This window comes from Leopardus geoffroyi, chromosome C3, assembly GCF_018350155.1.
Source record: "Leopardus geoffroyi isolate Oge1 chromosome C3, O.geoffroyi_Oge1_pat1.0, whole genome shotgun sequence".
NCBI lineage: Eukaryota > Metazoa > Chordata > Mammalia > Carnivora > Felidae > Leopardus > Leopardus geoffroyi.
The window spans coordinates 5310182-5332515 of NC_059338.1; the positions used below are offsets into that span (position 1 = coordinate 5310182).

Here is a 22334-nt window from a genome sequence, read left to right on the forward strand (position 1 = left end):
AAGAAATTAAACAGACATTTACCATCTGACTCAGCAATCATACTCCTGGGCTTCTATCCAAGAGAAACTTTTTTTTTTCTGCTTTTTGAAGATCTGTGATTACTAGTGAGACACATTTATGATTGTTATGCATCCAGCTCTTGGTTTTAGCTCAGGTCATGAGCTCACGGTTTGTGGGATCGAGCCCCATGCTGGGCTCTGCCCTGGCAATGAGGAGCCTGCTTGGGATTCTTTGTCTCCCTCTTTCTCTGCCCTTCCCCCACTCTCTCTCTCTCTCTCTCTCCCTCTCAAAATAAATGAACAAACTTAAAAAAAATTTTTTTAATGAAGTATCTATTTCAGTCGCTTATGCATTGGGTCGTCTGCCTAATTCTTATTGATATGTAAGACTTGTTTATGTATTATGGATATAAGACTCTTGTGGAATTAAAGTATTAAAAATATCTTTTCAGACTATATGGCTTGCCTTTTTGCCTCTCATAATGGTTTCTTTTCATTAGAATAACTTTTTAATTTTGCTGTAATATTGTCCAAGCCTTCACTTTCTCGTCTAGAAAATAAGAATTAAAGGGGCGCCTGGGTGGCGCAGTCGGTTAAGCGTCCGACTTCAGCCAGGTCACGATCTCGCGGTCCGTGAGTTCGAGCCCCGCGTCGGGCTCTGGGCTGATGGCTCAGAGCCTGGAGCCTGCTTCCGATTCTGTGTCTCCCTCTCTCTCTGCCCCTCCCCCGTTCATGCTCTGTCTCTCTCTGTCCCAAAAATAAATAAACGTTGGAAAAAAAAAATTAAAAAAAGAAAAGAAAAGAAAATAAGAATGATGCTGGTATCTCACAGGAATTAAAAAAAAAATGCGTATGCTCCTGGGATTTAGCAAAGACCAATAAATACTGTTATTATTCCCTGTGCCACCCTTGGTTCCTCCTTCTGACCTCCTCTTTGCTTCCATTTCCTCTGCTCTGAATATCTGAGAGATGATGTAATCTAGCAGAAAAGACTGGCTGTGTGGCCTTAATCAATTCCTAGCCTCTGTGAGCCTGGTTTCTTCTCTGTAAAATGGGGTCTGCATCACCTTTGGGACTCAGTTCACTCCTGACACCTTTCATTGACCACCTACAACTAAAGTGAAACAAGCATGGAAAAAAAAAAAAAAAAAAAAAAAAAACTAGAGACAGCTCATGGTCACATGTCACTTTCATGGTCCCTCCTATAAAAACGTCAGCTAAAGGAGAGGTGTGAGCACTGTGCCAAGGAGGCGGAATCGTTTGAGTGACTGACATCCAGACAACAACATGCTTGCTTACCTAGCATGCTTCATCCTTGTCCTTCTCTGCCAGCATCCAGGTGAGTCCAGATCGTCCTGTTCTCCTGACTGCCTTCCCCATCCTGTACACCTCTAGGCTTTGGGGTCCACTTTGGGACTCTGGCCAACTCAGGAAGTTCTGCTCCCTCATCTCATATTATTTTCTGCATCTCGTGACCTCTAAATCAGAGGACAGGAAGAAACGAGAGAAGAAAGAATGGCTCTGGGGACAGTCGCCCCTTCTGACTGTCCCAGGGAAGGGAGGGCTGAAGGAAGGGTGCTGAATATCAGAAAGACCTGTGTTCTGCCATGAATTAAATAAAAGATGTTATCTTCCCCGAGCCTCAGCCTTCCTTCCCTTGGAGGGCAACTTTCAAATCAAAATGAGAGCATACTGGTGAAGGTTTCCTTATTTACAAGTATATGTTTTTTAAATATTTAGAAGTCCATATTTAAAAATAGGTTTTAAATATACTAAGAAAGATATTTTCAATGACTGTGCATAACAGGGAGGTTAGTGGCAGGAAAGGTTTGAATTTTCTCTCTTAACCAGGCCAATTCAACCCGTGTCCACTCAGAAGAGCGTCTCCTACTGTAGGCACTTTATGTTTACTAACACGAAGGACTGAGGCTGTTGCTTCTCCGGTCCCAAGGGTTCTACTCTTTGAAGATGTTACTAACCTCAGAGCTCTCAGAAAGGACCTGGGGCCCCATCAGTTAGGAATATCTCTCCAGTCACCCAACTCGCAGGGCACCCCCATGAGGTCTCCCTCTGGGGACTTGGCACAGGTGGTCCGTTTGTGGGCGCCCCACGACTTCCTGCGGTGACCTGCCCCAGACCACACGGTCGGTCGCTGCTCCCAATCCTTCCCGGCCTCACTGAATGCTCAGCATCAGCAGACCCTCGCCTTCCCTGAGTTCATTAGAATTTTGCATGCTTTTAGGAAGCTCCTGGCTCGAAGCAGGTGGTCCTACTGTGGGCTTTCGCTTTACAAACCGCTCCCTGAATAGAAACAGTAATCAGAAGTGGAACTTGAAAAATGTGAAGTGGGGGAGGAAACAGCGGGGCTTTTCAAACCCCCAGGTGCTTACCTGGAACGCGAGCTGTGGGCAGCACTGGGTGCTACACCCCCCCCCCCGTGGTTGAAGGGAGTCCACGATTGTCCTAGGGCCTCTAGTGGGCAGGGCAGAGGAAGCAGTGCCAGCCCTGGACAAGGACCCCCGGGTTTGACCTCGTCATATTGTCGTGAGTAAGGTCCTCGGCCTCTGTACGCAAGCACATAGCCTAACTTGCAGAATTATTGTGATGTTTTAAATGAGATACCAGGTACCAAACACGTACAGTACTAATCGCATGTATTACGTTCCTGCTGCACATCCAAGGCGTTTTTCACACCGTGTCCTCATGAGCCTGTGAGATAGATGTCATCACCCTCCGTTCTTAGATGGGCAAACTTGGGCTGGAGAGGTCAGGTATCTTGGGCGAGATGGTACGGCCGTTAAAAAGTAGGGTAGGGGCGCCTGGGTGGCGCAGTCGGTTAAGCGTCCGACTTCAGCCAGGTCACGATCTCGCGGTCCGTGAGTTCAAGCCCCGCGTCGGGCTCTGGGCTGATGGCTCAGAGCCTGGAGCCTGTTTCCGATTCTGTGTCTCCCTCTCTCTCTCTGCCCCTCCCCTGTTCATGCTCTGTCTCTCTCTGTCCCAAAAATAAATAAAAACATTGAAAAAAAAAAAAAGTAGGGCAGGGACTGGGTTTCCAAAGCTAGTTAGTGTTCTTTTCATCACACCCAGTTGCCTGACAATGTGCTGGACCCCGGAGAAGCCCTCTGTAATTGCGGATTTGAGCTGAATCTTCCCCAGGAGAGCTGTTGAGATTCCTTACCTCTCCAGCTACCCGAGGCCAAGGTAGGGGCTGAAGATGCCCAAGAAGAGAGCAGGTCACTCCAGGCTCAGGATGTGGATGTACCAACAGGAACCACCCTGGCCACGTTCAGAGGGGCCAAGAAACAGCTCTTGCGGACTCAGGATTCTCATCCGGAAAATGGGCTCAATAGTCTGCTTCTCCCTCACAGATTTTGGGAGGACTAAGTGATACAGCGGGGCTGAGGAGACAATGTTTTCAAAAATGTTTTGATGTTTCTCTATTTTTGAGAAAGAGAGTGAGAGAGAGAGAGACAGGGCGTGAGCGTGAGCGGGGGAGGGGCAGAGAGCGAGGGAGACCCAGAATCCGAAGCGGGCTCCGGGCTCCGAGCTGTCGGCACAGAGCCCGTTGCGGGGCTCGAACCCGCAAACCGCAAGCGAGATCGTGACCTGAGCCGAAGTCAGACTCAACCGAAGTCAGACTCAGCCGAAGTCAGAGCTTAACCGACTGAGCCACCCAGGCACCCCGAGGAGACAATTTAAAGAAGGAAAACAAGCCTCGGTGGTTCAGTCAGGTAAGCATCCGACCCTTGATTTCAGCTCAGGTCATGGTCTCACCGTCATGAGATCAAGCCCCACGTCAGGCTCAGCACTGGGCGTGGAGCCTGCTTAAGATTCTCTCTCTCTCCCTCTGCCCCTCCACCACCCCTCTCCAAAAAAAAAGGGGGGGGAAACAAAACATGGGTGAGCAGGTATTGAGGAGATGTTGAAAAAGACCAGAAGAGCCAAGAGGGAGTGGGGGTGCAGATGACCGAGGGGCAACCTCCGTCTCACGTACCTGAGACATGGTGCTGATTTAAAATCCTCTTTCTGTGGTACATGAGGTAAGGGGAAGTTGGGTAAGGAACAGTAGTTTCCAAAATTGGTGTTTTTCTTTCTTAAGCAACAGTTTGCTTTTATGAAACACAACCTTATGCCGAATCAAACATGTACATTACCGCACGGAGTGGAAGCCTCCCTGTCGCAAGAAGAGTTCCCCAGCCTCCTTCCCATCACCCCTCCCCGTCTCTCACCCCCTGGACCTTCTCTCAGCTCTCCAGAAACACCCTGAGGCGCTGCCACCGGCCTCAGGGGTGGCGGGGGCATAGCTTGGGAAGCCCTGCCTTAGGAGTCCTGGCTCCACTGACTGAGAACATGTCACCGTGACCCTTGGAGGGAGCATCGGTCTCCTCATCTGTGAAGTGGGATAGGACTTCGTAGTCCCTAAGGTCTCTCCCGGCTCTGAGATGCTCTGGCTTCCATGAAGAGGATGCCATGAGATGCTGGTACATTCTAATGGACCGCTAATGGACCGTTAACCAACTGAGCCACCCAGCTCCCACCTTCTCCACTCATCTCTTAAGTCTTGTAGGGGGAAACAGGTTATGGTGGAGGAAGTGATAACCCAGAGGAAAGGTACGTGACAAAGGGGAGGAGCTGTTGTCCCTTCCTGTTGTGAACAGTGTCTTAGGGCTGATGCTCCTGCTGTCAAAACATCTGAGTCTTGGCCGGGACAGAAGGCAGAGGGCCTCCTGCTCCAGCTCCCCCCCCCCCACACACACACACCTCCAAAGGCAGGTTGGCAGGGGACGTTTGCTGTGGGAGTTCTTACCATGCGGGGTGATTGGGCATAACCATTCTGCCGTGAATTAGCCAGTGAATGGTCAAAAGCATTAGGCTCCAGACCATCTTCTGAGAAGTTCATCCTGCTGAGAAGCCAACCAAAGAAGTTTGGGGAAATCTGTTTCTCACTTCTAGCCATCCTTAGGGAAATGAGAAGTAAAAATGAGAAGCGTTCTCAAGGCCCGTCTCCTAGATAAGGCTCCCCTCCCCACCCCCCGTTGGCAGACGGCTCTGAACTTCTCAAAATGCTTTCAAATCCATGTTGCCCGTTCATTCACCCCAAATTCTGGCAAATAAAGGTTATTTTTCTCTATGAGAGTTGACAACACTGAAACTCAAAGTGCTCAGTGGCAAGGCAGCCGTGTGAAGAGCTTAGGCCTCTGGGACAGAAGGACCCGCTAGCTTCTCGTCCCACATCCACCACTTCTCGGATTGGGGCCGTGGGGAAGTCACTCAGCATCTTGGAGCCCCAGTGTCCTCATCAATAAGGCGAAGTTTTAGTAACCTCTATCTCATGGAGTTACTTTCAGAAATAAAAAAGCCTAACGCCCATTAGACCAGTTTAGGAGCTAAAGAGTGATACCGAGTGTTTGTTGCTTATCACAGAGGAACCAGAATGAACCCGGGTCTCCTGGCTCTCCGTTAGGCCAGAGCACTACCCCTTTCACACTGTTCCATACGGCCTGGCCATCGCCATCCCTCCCTGGGTGTGACCCCAGACCTCACCACCAGGTGACCAGTTATTGGTCAACAAATGGTACGTTCACCGACCGCCCAGGGGAATAACTCCTTCTGGGGACTTTAAAGTAGAAAATCAAGTGTGGTAAATTTCAGGGGGTGGACGTGAGAAAAAAGTGGAGGCTTGCTCAGGGAAGGGCTTTATGGGTCTTGAATAATACTTGGACGGGCAGAGAGACGGATAAAGCACAAAAAAAATGTGGGGTACAAAGTAAACTGGGAGTCAGGTGAGGGAGGCTGGCTGCTTGTCCGGTGGTAGTAAGTGACGTCATGTCTTCTCATGGCATCATAGGGTCATCCTGCCCTTGAGCCAAAGCCCTGGACTTTTTTGATGAGTCAGCCCGGGTCACGTGATACTGTTGAGCTAATGTACCATGCCAGAGGAAGGCTACCCCTTGAGCTAGGCGCCTGTCAGTCTTACCCAACCCATGCAGCTGCTACAAAATGAGGAAAGGGTAAAGTAGATGCGGAAGAGGCGAGTTAGGACAGTCACTGCACTGGTCCTCCAGGTGGGAGGGTAGATGAGTCTCTTGAGGCCCAATCCTCCTGGGCCTTTTTGGTAGGTGTTAGTATCCATTCAATCTCTAGAGTGTCCCAATCTTACAGATCACGTTCACTTTCCCTACTGTAGGCTCCCCAAATGCCTGCTACATCCCGTTTTATAACCCATACAGGTAGTTAATTAATGACTATCTCCTGACCCCATGAGTAGGAGTTGCTCCCTAGTTATATCCCCAGCTCCTAGACACAAATATGGAACTCCTGGCACAAATGTGGAACAAAATAAATCCTTGCTAGAGGAAGGAGTGACTGAAAGAGGAAACCATGACCTACCTAGGCATGGTAAAATTCGAGAGGATCAGGGCATGTGGAAAAGCCAATCAGAACGCGAAGCTTCGGTTCAGTCTTGAAATACTGAGAAGAGAAGTCTCTTGTTTCTGGATCCCTTTTCCCCCCACCAACTCTGAAAAACTGAGTTGTGAAACTCTGGGAAGGTCTTTCCACAGAGGAGGAAATAAAACTGGTTAGGACTCACCCACCCGGCCCCCTATCCTCTGAACTCACATTTGGGGAATGGCATGGAACCACTTTCTTCTTTCATGACCTGTCTTTTCATCCTGAAGATACAATTAAGGTAGAACGATAGACTCCCTCTAGGCTCCTGTGGGCAATTTGCACCGTGAGGTCTTCCAATTTCATACTGACAAGGAGCAATGAATTTGGAGGCATTTTTATATATATATATATATATATATATATATATATATATATATATATATCTCGCCACACGAAATTTGCATCTCTTGACATTCAGCCTGAACCACATGTGTGAACAAGTGAGAAGAATAACCGTGCATGGCCTAAATGGGTGCACACAGCCACTGAAGCCACATCCTTGCATTTTACCACCTCCCCAGCTTACACATCTCTCCCCAAACCTCATGCGAAAATGATATTATTCAAAGGTGCCCTAAATCCAGGATTGCACCTATTTAGGGCCAGGGGATACCCAACCTTCATTTGACTGCAGAATATTCACCTTATTGTTGAAGTAAAAGGACACAAACATTAGTTGATCAGTCAAAAATTGAAAACAAAATGGACTTTGTCTGTTGCATGTACTGGGACTGTTTAGACACCCGTTGAGATGGTTAAGCCACTGGAAACCATCCTACTTCAGTATTAGAGATGCAGGGGAGAAGCTTTTTGAAAAATCAGATTATTTAACATAATGATTTAATAAAGGCTTGATGGATCTAAAATATATATGCACTGACTGATAAATTATGGGGACAAGGGGCCAGAAATGTTTCGAACAGGAATCAGCCCCTTAAAAGGCATTTACCCAGGGGAAGAAGCCATAAATTTACCCCCCCCCCCCACAAAGAAAAAGGTTGGGAAGAAGCCAGTACTTTTGGACACAAATTTACCACCCCCCCCCCAAAAAAAAAGGTTGGTCAAGATCCCAAAACTGTGATCAAGGGACTAGGGGGACTAGGTGAACATTTAGTGGCCCCTTACTCTGGGGCACCAGCAGCTCAGCTCGGGCTTGAGGGAAGTTCACCGAAGGACATGAAGGGAAAACCAAGATCTGTGAGGCCCAAAGTCTTCAGGGTTGACATCTGAGCCCTCCTGGGAGCTGATGAAGGGGAGAGGGCTAGAGCTGGCACAAATGCCCCAGGGCCTTCAGACTAAACCAATGGGGGACATTGGGTTAAATCCTCAACAAATCATCACCTACTAGCTTTGTGCCTTTGGACAAGTTACTTAGGTTTTTTTTTTTTTTTTTTAATCTCGGTTTTCTCATCCAATCATGAGCTGACAAACTTTTGCTGTAAAGGGTCAGATAGTCAATATTTTAGCCTTTGCAGAGGATATAATCTCTATTGTAACTTCTCAAGTCAGCCTTGGTAATGGAAAAGCAGCAAGAGACACTATGTAAGCAAAAGAACATGGCTGTGTTCAATTTGAACTTTCTTTACCAAAACAGGCGGCGGGCCACATTTGGCCCGTGGATTATAGGTTGCTGATCCCTGTGCAAAGGGATCAAAATTCCAAGTTTTCAGGATCGTTTTACGTATTAGGCATAATGTTTACAACAAGGGTTGGGCACGGGTTCAACCTTAATACATAGCAACTATATAGGGAACTCTGTCAGAGTAGTTGGGTTGTAACAGAGACTATGGAAAAAATAGTGCAGCCATTTTCGATATCTGGATAGGCCAGTACAGGAATTTGTATTTTACTAGAAGAGGGATAAGTTACAGCGGTGCCACAGAGGTAGAAAATATTATGGTAACACTCAATGCTAAAATAATAATAATAATAATCCAATGAAAAATGAGCAGAGAACCTGAAGAGGCATTTTTCCAAAGAAGACGTAGGGATGACCAACCAACACATGAAAAGATGCTCAACATCACTAATTATCAGGGAAATGCAAATCAACCGCCATGAGATATCACCTCCCACCTATCAGAATGGCTAGGGTCCAAAAGACAAGAAATAACAAGTGTTGGTGAGGATGTGGAGAAAAGGCAATCCTAGCACATTGTTGGTAGGAATGTAGATGGTGCACCCACTGTGGAAAACAGTATGGCGTTTTCTCAAAAAATTAAAAACAGAAATATCATATGACCCAGTAATTCCACCACTGGGTATTTACCCAAAGAAAATGAAGACACGAATTCGAAAAGATATATACACTCCCCCTTTGTTTATTGCAGCATTATTTATAATACCCAAGATGTGGTAGCAAACCCAAGTGTCTACGAATAGATGAATGGATAAAGAGGATGTGATGTATATACATGATGGAATATTACTAAGCCATGAAAAGGAATGAGATCTTGCCATTTGCAATCACATGGATGGACCCAGGGGGGTTACGCTAAGTAATAGAGGTCAGACAGAGACAGACAAACGTCATATGATTTCACTGATATGTGGAACCAAAAACCAAAACAATTGAAACAGACTCATGAATACAGAAAACAAACTGGTGGTTGCCAGAGAGGTTGAGGGGTGGAGTGAAATAGGTGAAGAAGATTAAGAGGTACCAACTTTGAACTATAAGATAAATAAGTCACGGGGGGAAAAGTACAGGACAGGGATTAGAGTCAATAATATTGTAATAACTCAGTCTGGTGACAGGTGGTGACTATGCTTATCATAGGGAACACTGCGTCACGTATAGAATTGTTGGCTTACTGTGTTGCACACCTAAAACTAATATGAAACTCTACTTCGATTTAAAAAGTATGGCAACATATAGAAATAGAACCTGGATGCTTGGTCAATCATACAGAGCCACTGAGGCACAGGGCCCGGGACCTACGATAGTTTTAATTTCAGAATCAGAAGAAAAGTAAGTATAATGATAACAACTAATATATAATAATGAATCCAGCTGGCATTACAATTCATCGTTATGCCAATGCAGTCATAAAATATAATTTTTAATATTTTTACGGTCGAAGGACCAACTATGGCAAAAGTGCAAGCAGCCTACAAAAGTCATAATGGGGACCAGCAGTTACCTCATTATACTACAATGGTCAGGAACCTATAGTTTGGCTGCTCTGTTGGATTTGGAAAAGATTTTCTTGGGGCATCTGGCTGGCTCAGTAGGCAGAGCATGCAACCCTTGATCTCGGGGTTATGAGTTCCAGCCCCACGCTGGGCAGAGAGATGACTTAAAAAGGTTTTCTTCGTTTTTTTTTTTTTTTTTTTTTTTTTCTCCTTTTTGTGCTTTCCGTGATGGAACTAATAAAAATTCTCTTAGAAATTTCAGCGCGACGCATTACGGTAAGAGGCAGAAGGGAAGAAAACTGGGTTTTGTGCTTTTATGGAGAACACCTTTAAGAAGCTTTGGGTTCTGGTTTTGGTTCACCACTATTCGTGATCCGTGAGTAAGTTCTCTCAGCCTCTGGCATTTAGTTCTCTCATCTGTAAACAGTGACCTATAAGACCTCGACCCTGTGGGTACTGATGTGGGCTTTCCCTCTTACAGACTGTAATTTCAACAAGTCATTTAACCTCATTGTGGCTCAAGTTCCATATATATATATATATATATATATATATATATATATATATATATGAATCCTTCCTCTAAGCATTGTTTTAAGAGTTAAATAAGCCTCACTACAAGTCCTAATCGTTGGGCGTAAGGATCACGGGTGCCCCTGGACATACTGCAGGGCATCCCGTAACTCACCCCTTGCCTTTCCACTCAGCGAAGGACACTGAAATTCAGGTCAATGAGAACCTCACTCAGGGATGATCTTGAATGCACCTTAATCTACCCTAAAAGAGAAGACCAAGTTTCCCAGATATTGTTATCATTAGGAACTTAGAGCTCCCTCCCCAGTGTCTGGTCTGTGCTTCTGCATCCAAATCAGTTCTCCCAAGGGAGTCTGGGGGAAGGGGACAGTAAGCTCCCCACTTGTCCCCTAACGGGAACTTGTCAAGGGTGGAGCTGGGCCTTATGACCTACCTCAGAGTGTGGTCTTTCCAGACTGAGGTCTCTGGGAAGGGATGGGTTCGCCTGCAGTCACTGCTTTCAGGCAAGGCGCTCTGACCTCAGTGCCTTCGTGTGAGTGAGGTTTCAAAGGGTTTCCCAGAGGTTGGTTGGGTTGGCTCCACAGGGTTTCTCAGGACCTTCCCAGGACCCAAAGCAGGCGAATAATTGGTGACAAGGGCAGGGACATGGGTTTATTTTACGGTTCTCTGTCTCTGCAGGGCCAGCAACCTCTGGAGCCCCGAAGGAGCTGGTTGGTAACCTTGGTGGGTCTGTGACTTTCCCTCTGAAGCTCCCAGGAATTCAGATAGACACTATCGTCTGGACGTTCAACACAACCCCTCTCGTCACCATAGAGCCAAAAATGCCAGACAGACAAGCCAACGTCATAGTGACCCACAGTCGTAACAAGGAAAGGGTGAAGTTTTTACAAGGAAACTACTCCCTGAAGCTCAGCAAACTGAGTAAGAATGACTCTGGTGACTACCGCATGGTGATATACAGCTCTTCCCTCAAAGACTCCTTCAGCCAGGAGTATAGGCTGCGTGTCTATGGTGAGCAGAATCGGTTCCCAAAGTGGATGACTGTTTTCATAAAGTGGTAAACTCTGATATTGGAGCTGTTCAAGCAAAGGTTGGATGAACTCTTAGCAAGAATGTGGAAGAGGGAACTCTTGTATGGATGAAGTGAATGTAGTTGACCCCTAAGTTCCCTTCCTGTTCAGAGACTGTGAGACGCAATGCAGTATAGACAATGGATGATGTGGGACACAGCGACCACACAAGCCACATGCTGGCGGCTCTACCTACTAACTGCATAGCCTTCGCCAGGTTACTTAAGCTCTATGAAACTTCGTTTCCGTATCTGTAATGAGGAAGACAGTGATCCCTATCTTAGAAAGACTTTTGTGTATAAACATCAATTACACCTTCTCCCCTACCAACGCCAACCAATTGAGAAATGGACCCAAGAATCAGGAGGAAGATAAAAATATCGGTTATTTTTTCTGACGAAGCTAGATAGGAGAAATATTTTCCCCCAACTCTAGATCACTCAGGGAAGATGAACTTCCAAAACAATGACTCAACCAGCTGTGAGAATAGTTGTCTCACTCACTGAGCTACAGTACAAGGGATGCCAGGAGATGGGCCTCCAGGTTGGCCCTTAAGATGTAGGCTATGGACCTTGAGCCGGAGATGGGCCTCCAGGTTCGCCCTTAAGATGTAGGCTATGGACCTTGAGCCAGGTGGTCCTCCATATAGACATAATTGAGGGGATCAGGGGGACACGCCTTATGTGGCCAGACTAGCTGGGGGAGGGGGAAAAGGTCAAACCACATCTAAACAGAAATCGTAACAGCACAAAGTAGACAGAGGTAGTAGAGAAATGTAGAGGGTGGATGTCAGGCTCTCACCATCTCATCAATGAGCAAATTGCTCATTCTCTAGGGGAGAACAGTGAGCGGAAGGGAGAGAGGGGGGGACCAGAGGTATTATTCCCACACTATTCTCTCCCGGAGAGTAAAGCGAAAGTCGCTTCAAGGAAGCCTGAGGACAGAAGAATGGGGAGCCTCTGGAAAAGATAAAATTAGCTCACATCTACAATGCATCTAGCACAAGGCTGGCCGTATAGCTATACGTTGAAAATGGCAGCTGCTTTCTTGTTGTGTTATTATTATTTCTACTGCTATTGGTGCTTTTAGGTAGCTGTGGGAAAGCAGACCTAGGTAGCTCTTTCCCAGATAAGAATAAGAATTCTTCCCTGAACTGCTGCTCCCTCTCTGCTCTGTAGCGCCACAGAGATTCAGTCTGAGATCTACAAGAATAATTCAGAAAAGGCATAGTTTCCACCCTTGGTGGTCTGTTTCTCTTTTGCAGAACACCTATCGAAGCCCAAAGTTACCATGGGTCTGCAGAACAGTAAGAATGGCACCTGTCTCACCAACCTGACATGCTTCATGGACCAGGGAGGAGAGGATGTGACCTACAGCTGGGAGTCCCTGGGGCAGGCAGCCAATGAGTCCCATAATGGCTCCATCCTCCCCATATCCTGGAGGCTGGGAGAAAGGGACACGATCTTCATCTGTGTGGTCCGGAACCCCATCAGCAGCAACTCTTCAAACCCCATCTTTGCCAGGAAGCTCTGTGAAGGTGACTCTCTCTCCTCTCTCTCTCTCTCCAGGGGCCTCGGGTCTCAGGACCTATACCTTCTTCAGTCCCTGGTCCCCTTGGGAACAGCCCATGAAAACTGGAGACCCCCGGGAACTTACCAGACTGGGAGGAAGGTGGCACTTGCCTCAAAAGTTGGGTCATTTTCCCTATCTGACTCTTCTCCCTTCCCTGTGCCCCCACCTACTCTATCTTTAAAGGTGCGGCTGCTGACTCAGAATCTTCTATGATCCTGGCTTCCCTGGGGGTGCTGTTGCTGATCATTGCCTTTGCACTGATGCCTGTTCTTCTGATTATGCAGAGAGAAAAAAGGAAAGGTAAAGCATACACTATTTTTGCCTTCAGCCTCATCCGTGCGTGTGCCCCCTCGTTTATTCAACAAACGTACGTTGAGCTGTGTGCCAGGCTCAATACTAGGCACTAAGGATACAGAAATGAAGAAGCCATACTCTGTGTCCTCAAGGAGAACACAATCAACCTTCACTCCTTAGTTCTGGAGTAAGAGAGTGCTGGAGTCCTTAACTCCTCCCCTAAGACCAAACTCCTCCCAGTTCCCTCCCCAGTGCCACCCCTACCCTTCCCCCCAAAGGGACTTACTGGCGTGACTCTCCTGATGACACAAACCCCACACTGCTGACTCTGCTCCCCTGACCCGGGAGGTGACAGCCTCCAACTCTGAGGTCCCATAGAGCGGCACACCCTAATCAGCCCTTCCAATCCCCATCCTTGTCAGAGGCCCCAAACCAGTTCTGGCTCTCGTCACCAGACCAACTCCAGAGACCTCTCTTTACTCTGTACCTCAGTCTAGATGCATTCCTCCTGGAGAAGTCTGTCTCTGCCTCTTTCCATGCCATATCCCGGGCTCTGCATCCCTAAAGCCTGCTGATTTGTTTTCTCAGGTTCCCACTGATACTGTTTGTGTGGGGTGTTGGGGAGGGACCTAAGCATCAGTTGTGTATAAATTGCAAATGTTAAAATCTTTCTTCCCTCTTGAAAGAGCTCTGAAGGCATTTCTGACTTGCTCTGCTTCCCCTTTTGGCTGACTTGGTCCAAAAATTGGGAAGCGAAGTGCTGAGAGTAACCAGTTCATCGTGGCATCTCCCTGAGTGTAGCACTGAGAGTCCCATGTCCTGAAACACCCTTCAGTTGTAGCGACTCAGCATGGCAGTAACCTTAAGTGGGTCTTCCAAGGGGTGAGCTGGTGGGGGTGGTGAGTGGAAGGAGGTTTGGCCCTGATTCTTTCCCGCCTCACTTTCAGAGTCCATTGGAGAGAGGAAGGGAATGGACACTCATCAGGAAATTCCTAACTACTACCCCCCGTCTGGAGAGACCCCAGTTTACGACACAATCACTTGCGTTGATGTGAGTCCTTTTTCTATCTTTCCTGGAGCCTGATCTTATTCTCTAAGGCCCTTCTTGCTTTAGTTGAAATTTCTGCATGGACTTGGGTAACATGGGTATGAGGATGTATAGTCCTTGAAACCCCATGTGGCTCCCCAAGTCCTTACGAATTCTGTCTTGTGCAGGATTTGGTGGCCTCTGTTTCTGACCCAGCCAGTAATGCTCACCATGTGATCCATGGAATCTTCCCTTCCCTCCACAGTTCACAAGGGCCACTCAACAGGCCCAATTTCTTTTTCAAAGGACGGCAGGTAGAAAAGCATGACTCTGGCCTGATGTTTAAGTTATGATGTAGTTCTGTTGTTTTGACCCATCAGTGATCCACACATATTTGCTCCAAGGACCCTCAGGCTAATGGAAAAATTTACTTGCAACTTTAACAATATTACCCCCCATTATGCTTCCATCACCTTAGGCTTCTCATAGCTCACAGGACTTCTATATCTTACACATTTTTAAACTTATTTAAATACAGCACAGTTTAAAAATCAGGCAATTTCTTCTTGAAAAGCAGTTATTAATAATCATAATAACACTCACCAGCAAGAGCTTCTCCTTTCCCCATTCCTGGTCCAGAACCTCTCTTCCTTCTTGCCCCTTCTCCCATCTCTGCTTTCCCTTCTCTAGACTCTGGGTGTCTCTTTGGCCTTGTCGAGCTGACCCTATGATTTCTTCTTTTTTTTTAATAGAAAACTATTCCAGAGGAAAATCCAGAAAAAACGCTTTATTTCTCAGTGCAAATACCTCAAAAGGTAAGAGGCTTTAGAGCTGAGATTCACCTTACTTGTCTCATCCTTTTTCCTGGTTCAAGCTTAGCGAAAAATGTCTTGGGCCCCAAAGATCTTGTATTCTCTGGTATTAAACGTTTCCCCGGCATGTTCCCATTCTCTTTGCTGAGGGTTACCCAAGAATAAACAGAATAAATGAGAATTATGTTTTAGGAGTTGAATGGGGTAATATGGAACAAATAGAAAGGGAGAGAAGAAGTTCTAGGGAAAATCAGCAGGATCCTGAAGATTTGGGTTGAGAAAAGTCCAAGGCTTGGGTCATGCCTCAGAGGGCTGGGGAGGCAATGCCAGCGTGCTGCTGAGCCACCAGTAAGCCGGAGGTAGGAGAAATTTCTGCCGCTTTTCTTTGGTCTAGCTATGTTGCATCGTGTTTGCACCCTCTCCCTAGTCAAACCACTAACGTGCTAAGCTTTAAAGCTTAATCCTTCACAGATCACGCTTCGCCTCAGAAGCCTCAGATCATGCCACAGAAGTAGTGATACTGTCCTGTCTCTCCTCCCAACCAGATCAGAAAAGATGAGGATGGGCCAAGCACTTTGCTTAGTTAGCACTTTACTTAGGAAAGCAATAGGATTATTGGAAGTAAAGTGCAGTTGATTAAGCATTCAACAACATACATGTGGTTGGAACTTAAGTAATAATTGGGTGACCCTGGCTAGGAAGAGTGTCTGGGATGGTGGGGTCTTCTGGTGGGATCCAGAGCCCTCCTACCTCTACCTCTGATCTTTATATCTGCCTAACAGATGGAGGAGCCCCACTCTACACCCATATCCCCAGACACACCAACGTTATTTACCTATGAGATTGTCAACTAAACAGCAGTGCATTGCTTCTGCCTCATGAAGATGGTGAAGAAGGAAGCCCCTGCCCCTCCCAAAGCCAAAGCCAAAGCCAAAGCAAAGGCTTTGAAGGCCAAGAAAGCAGTGCTGAAAGGTGTCCACAGTCATAAAAAAAGAAGAAGAAGATCTGCACGCCACCTACATTCCGGCGGCCCAAAACACTGTGTCTCCAAAGGCAGCCCAAATATCCTGGGAAGAGCAGCCTCAGGAGAAACAAGCTTGACCACTATGCCATCATCAAGCTCCCCCTGACTACCGAGTCAGCCGTGAAGAAGAAAATGGAAGACACAACACACTTGTTTCATCGTGGGTGTCAAGGCCAACAAGCACCAGATCAGACAGGCCATGAAGAAGCTCTACGATATTGGCGTGGCCAAGGTCAACACTCTGATCAGGCCTGATGGAGAAAAGGAAACATATGTTCGACTGGCTCCCGACTATGATGTTTTGGATGTTGCCAACAAAATTGGGATCATCTAAACTGAGTCCAGCTGGCTAAATCTAAATATAAAATTTTTCACCATAAAAAAAAAAAAAAAGAAAATGGTAAAAAAAAAAAAAAAAAAAAAAAAAATCACTGAATTGACCAGAAATATCAAGGAAGAATGAATTACTGACTTCCTTCCAGAGCGACTATCTTCAGATTTGAGGTCCTTCAGATGAGTTCCTAATTCCATCCACTCCTGAGAAATGTCCTCAAACCATGAATGGGCAACCATCTCTTCCTGGAAATGTGATGGTGAGTTTATCAGCCAACCCCAAGCAAGGGGTTTAGAAGTGTCTCCACAAAATGTAAATGCAGCATCCGTCATAAGAATGACATCTCCCATTCTAGGGCTTGGAGGTCAGGAGTAGACCTAGAGTCTGGCAGCCAAAAGGGCAAGAATATAGGAATGGCAGACATTTCCAGAAGAAGCAGACGTAGTAGCCAGAAATGGATTCACTAACCACCTCATTAACAGTGTTCCTGGCACTGTGCTGAGCCTACACTGATTTTGGTCAGGTGTGATCTCTGCCCTTATGAAATTGGTTCCTCATGAATGACTTCTGTGGGCATTAGGAGCAGGTCTCACCACAAATTCCCAATAACCGGAGAGCCAAGTGTGGATCCACAGGACCTGGAGGTCAAAGAACACAAGGACAGAGAAGCCAGGCAGAAGACTATGTTTGGCCGGATGGAAATTCTAAAGTGTGTCTGGACTGAAGACAAGGACTGCTGCCTCAGCTCTATTTACACTCCATGCTGTAGGTGAGAAGGTCGTGCCTTAGGGCTGTACAAAAGCCCATCTCAATGGAGACACTGAACCTGAAGACACATTTCGAATCTATTATAAAAGACGCAGAACTAGAGGTGATCATGTATTTAAAGTTGCATAATTCATTCAACTAATATTTATTGAGAATCCCTGCCAGGTCAGTCTGGCAAATAAAATATATGTAATCCCCGCCCCTCATAGAGTTTCCCTTTTTAATGAAATGAAAAACGTGGGGAGGAGGATAGTTACTTTTGATATATTTATGGACGCATCTTGAAGGAAAATGGTGGGAAGGGATCTGATGCTCCAGGTCTGAGGGGGCCTGAACTGCCAAATCACAAAACGAAAACAGTTTTGTTTAATGTCTTTTATTCAAAAGAAAGCAACCCATGGATTGGGGGAGCACAGTGACTCCCAAGCAGTGGAAACTCTTCTCAAGGGACTTGGGAAAAGAGCAAATTTTATAAAGCATTTGAAGAGGCAACATGGAAACAGGGCATAATTGGCTAGGAGGGTAGGGAATTCCTGAGTAAGGTGAACATCCCAACAACAGGTGAGTTTTCTATGACGCCCCTCTCCCACCCCCATCCACATCCCACAATCTCTTGCAAGGAGCCAGTTGCTTTCATGTAAAGTAAAGTTTTATCCTATGGGTCCTCACATGACTCCTACAGGACAAGTGGCCTAGGTACTTGTGTCCACTCTACAAATGTTGAAATTGAGGCAAAGAGAAACTGCCGTATACAACCAAAGCTAGAAAAAAAGCAGTGCCCACTCCACCACCCATCATCCACCAGAGGATGAGGAAGATGGGGACTCAAAGCTAGAGAGGGGTGGGGGCACCTGGGTGGCTCAGTTAGTTAAGCATACGACTTCGGCTTAGGTCATGATCTCACGGTTCATAGGTTCAAACCCTGAGTCAGACTCTGTGTTGACAACTCAGAGCCTGGAGCCTGCTTCAGATTCTGTATATCCCTCTGTCCCTCCCTTGCTCACACTGTGTGTGTGTGTGTGTGTGTGTGTGTGTGTGTGTGTGTATGTGTCTCACAAGAAATAGATATTTAAAAAAAAAGGCTAGAGAGGAGTGGATCCCCCTCTTCCCAAGTGTAGCATGAGGGAAACGGCATAGCTTTGGAGACAAGCAGTCTGGAGTCAAAAGCCCTTACTAGCAGAGTGACCTTTGCCAAAGACTATTTTCTCATTTCTTGTTTCTATTTTCTTATTTCTAAAGCCAATGCAGTGTGGGATTATATGAAACCAGTGTTAAGTGCATGGTATGGAGCACAAGATTCATATATGGCTCATGATGCTTGGGAAGGGAATAATACAGGGGAAAAAATGGTTAACTTCCTACAAGTCAACTTGGATAAGATACAGAAGCATTAAAACAGAGGATCAGCCCTTAAAAGGGAGGTGTCTGGTGTAGGGGAGGAGAAATTTTCACTTCTTCCTTTCTAGGTTCTTTGGCTGGTAGAACAATTAGATTGACAAGACAGATTAACAGGTGAAAAAAATTGGTTTCATATGTTCGGGGGCCACATAAAAATATGAGACCCAGCCAGTCAGCTAGTTGAGGCTTTAATACTATCCTGAGCTAAGGAAAGGGGTAGGGGTCTAGGATTTCAAAGGGGAGAAAGGTGATTCACAGGAGGATGAGAAGAGCAAATGTTTTGTACACAATGTTTGCCCTGCCGTGTAGAGAAGTCTCTTGGATGAAAACATTACCTCTGGTCGTGGCTCTCTCTCTGGTACAGACCCCCTTTCTAAATTCTGTTAGAATTAGAATTTGGAGAGGCAAAAAGCTTTTCCTGAGCCTGCTGGGTCTTGATTGATGACAGTTCAAAATAATCCACATGCCAAAGTGGTACATTTTGAGGTGGTATATTCTGCTTCCCTGCACTGGAGTTAAAAAATAATTAACAAAAAGTAGGTAATACAAACAAACTTTATTAAGCACTTCATGAAGTGGGCAGTCTCCATTCAGAGAACTGCACAATGGAGTAGAAGGCAGGAAGCCTTTATAGGATAAAGAATAAAGAACAAGGAAGAGAAAAATAGAAAATATCTGATTGACTAGAGCCACATAGCCAGCCTTGTTTGGAGTGAGAAGGTCCCAAGCTGGCTTGGCATTTGGAGGTTGGTTGACTGGAAATGCCACTGAGTTTCTGATCAAGTGGAACATTTGCAGGGACACAAAAGGTATTCAAGTTTTGATTTGCTTCTGTGGTACCTTGAACAGAAGTGGCCCATCTTGAACCTAGAAGTGTATTTCAACACTGGTTTACAGCAAAGGGGGCAGGAAGAGATGGGGGAAATGGAAATTTATTTTCCCCCAAGTGTTGAAAGAACTTGGAAACAATGCTTCCCGGGGCACCTGTGTGGCTCAGTTGGTTAGGCGCTGGACTCTTCGTTTTGGCCCAGGTCATGATCTCACGATTCATGAATTCACGTACCCATGGCGGGCTCCATGCTGACAGTACAGAGCCTGCTTGGGATTCTCTCTCCCCTCTCTATCTGCCTCTCCCCTACTCAAGCATGCACACACACTCTCTCCCTCCCTCCCTCCCTCCCTCAAAATAAACTTAAAAAAAAAAAAAGCTTCCTGGCAAAGAATGGGATTGAGAATCATCTTGTCTCAAAAAGACACTGTGAGGGGCGCCTGGGTGGCGCAGTCAGTTAAGCGTCCGACTTCAGCCAGGTCACGATCTCGCGGTCTGTGAGTTCGAGCCCCGCGTCAGGCTCTGGGCTGATGGCTCAGAGCCTGGAGCCTGTTTCCGATTCTGTGTCTCCCTCTCTCTCTGCCCCTCCCCCATTCATGCTCTGTCTCTCTCTGTCCCAAAAATAAATAAACGTTGAAAAAAAAAATTAAAAAAAAAAAAAGACACTGTGAGATTTACATACAAAGATTATGCATTATTTTCCCATTTATTATAGTGAAATTCTGGAAACCACCGAAGAGTCTACCCACAAGGAAAGGTGAAGCGAACAGGGACATTAGGAATTATGGGCTATAAAACTAGAAAATGTTATGACTTTGACTTTGAAGGGTCGTTGAATGTGCCACCTCAAAGTATGCTTCTTGAGCATAAGGATTATTTTGAGCTGATTATTTTGAGCTGATTATTTTTAAGAAACCGCAGACAGAGAAGATCTTTTGTCCTTCTTGTAAGGGACAATTACATCTATAAAAGAAATTTCCATATGTACAGGTGTCTCCCTCCTGTACCAGAAAGAGAAGGATGGCTCTGAATTACAAAAGAATCTTAACAGAGGAGGCACCAACTTAAATCTACAGGACAACCATACTCTTTATTATACTTTTCCTGCTAATTTCCCATAAAGGTCTTCTCCCTCAAAACATCTTTCTTTTGCCTTTAGTTGAAGATGATATTTAAGATGGTGGCTTGGGCCATTTGGGGGAGTTTTATTCAGTATCCTGGGTATTTCCCCTGTATATATGTTATTAAACTTCTGTTTTGTTTTTCTCTTGTTAATCTTTTGGTATGAGAGGTGGAGGGTCTCAGCCACAGAACCCAGAAATGGATAGAGATTATTTTTCCTCCCCTACAACATCACAAGTGAAAAAAAGTAGAAAGTAAAGTTTAATGTGATGTATGATTACAGCTGTGTTTTAAAAATACCAATGCAAGGAAAAACTTAGAAGAAAAAACATCAAAATATCAACGCTGGTTGGAGGTGGGGGGGTGGGCAAGTGATATCTTAGGTGGCTTAGTTTTCTTCTGCTTATCTTCATTTTCCAAATGTTCTTTAATGAGAAATCATGTCTTACATAATGGAGTGGAAGAAGTTTTAAATAAATGTTCAGTGAGAATAAAGAGGTGTGACCCACTGTGAGGAGTTGAGGGGAAAGTCTGAGACCCCTATCTTGGGGGCGGGGTGCCGTGGAGGAGGATGGAAAGTGCCTCCTCCAGATAAGAATGAGGTGAGAAGAAGAGAGAAGCCCCTAGGACAGTGATGATCACAGGAAAAGATTACTCTGCCTCAGAGAAGGTGGTTTGAGGGTGGAGTAGCTTTAGAGTGGGCGACGCTTGGGAGGGGAGAGTAATGACTGCCAGGCTTCAGAATGCATCCGTGCCCACCCCCTCTCCGTTAAGCCAGTTCAAACAGTGAAATATCTAGAGTTAGCCCCCCTTTTTAAACCAGTGACAAAACTGAGCCCAAGAATACCAACAGATCTGGAGTCTGGACCCTCAGTAAGACCTTTACCAAACCCACGTACAGAAAAAGGCTTTGCCTCATGAGCTCAACTAGCAGGTAGAGGAAACCGCCTGCTTGTTAGGACAGAAAGCCATCTTTCACATCAAGAGTCATCAAAGGCAGCAAGCACCCAAAGCAGTGTGGTTTGGGGTTTCTGAGCTGCTGATACTGGATTCTCAAATATAGAAAGTCTGGTTGGGGAGAGAAGAAGGTGTCAGGCAGGTAGGTATTCACTTACCCAGGCATGCATGCATTTATTACTGACTCATTCAGCGGGACTTAATGAGCATCACTAAGTACCAGGTACTGTGCCGAACACAGAAAATAGAGCAGGGACCAAACAGAGGTCTCTGTCCTCAGGGCGCTTAATTCTAATGAGAGAGGCTATGATATTGAGAGAGAATAATAAATATAAATTTGGCCTGCCTCCCAGTTTCCTTCCACACAGCTCCTCAAACCCTTGGAATCTTCAAAGAGATAAGTGTCTTTTTGTAAGCTAATGAGGTGCCTGGTGGCTGAGGGTTCCCAGATAGCCTCAGGATGTAGGCTGGTTGCCAGAGGAACCAACAAAATGATTAGAGGGTTGGAGCTTCAACCCCATTTCCCCTAAATTCCCTACCTCCTATCCCAACATCCAGGGATGGGAGAGGGGCTGGACATAAGGTTTTGTCACCAATGTCCAACGATTAATCGATCATGCCCACATAATGACACCTCCATACAAAGACTGTGTTTCCTCAGTTCTGTGAAGCATTCTAGCAAATTATGGACTCCTAGGAGAGGGTTGTGGGAATCCTTAGACCACCGTGGGCTGGTCAGAAGTATGGCACGCCCAAACCTGCCACTGGCGTCTGAAGTGGGCAGTCTCTTGGGACTGAGCCCTTCACTTGTCAGGTCTGACACTGATAGTATCAAAATTTTATTGAACTGTAGGACTCCTAGCTGGTGTTGGAGAATCGGTTGGTGTGGGTGAAAGAGCCACGCAAAATTTAGTGCCAGATGTGTTCGCTTTGAGCAGAAAAGAACAGAGAAGTCATCCTTTAGTTGGTACAGTAGAGAGGGAAAAGAGTTTCCTTTTTAGAGGC

The 22334-nt window shown here is 46.0% G+C and overlaps 1 protein-coding gene and 2 long non-coding RNA genes across 3 annotated transcripts; 1 reads left to right on the plus strand and 2 right to left on the minus strand.

Moving 5' to 3' along the window:
- Positions 1-852: 852 nt before the first annotated feature.
- On the plus strand, positions 853-17229 carry SLAMF7 (SLAM family member 7). Its single transcript, XM_045455182.1, has 7 exons — positions 853-1339; positions 10801-11133; positions 12457-12729; positions 12948-13064; positions 14006-14109; positions 14838-14900; positions 15680-17229. The coding sequence occupies exons 1-7, from the start codon at positions 1288-1290 to the stop codon at positions 15749-15751; spliced, it is 1014 nt and encodes a 337-aa protein (XP_045311138.1). The 5' UTR covers positions 853-1287; the 3' UTR covers positions 15752-17229.
- Positions 1346-2804, minus strand: LOC123586225. Its single transcript, XR_006706690.1, has 3 exons — positions 2391-2804; positions 1980-2301; positions 1346-1478 (listed from the first exon to the last, which is right to left on the minus strand). It is a non-coding gene; the product is annotated as an uncharacterized LOC123586225 (long non-coding RNA).
- On the minus strand, positions 3034-6749 carry LOC123586226. The gene is made up of 3 exons (XR_006706691.1): positions 6622-6749; positions 4808-6471; positions 3034-3398 (listed from the first exon to the last, which is right to left on the minus strand). It is a non-coding gene; the product is annotated as an uncharacterized LOC123586226 (long non-coding RNA).
- Positions 17230-22334: the final 5105 nt, after the last annotated feature.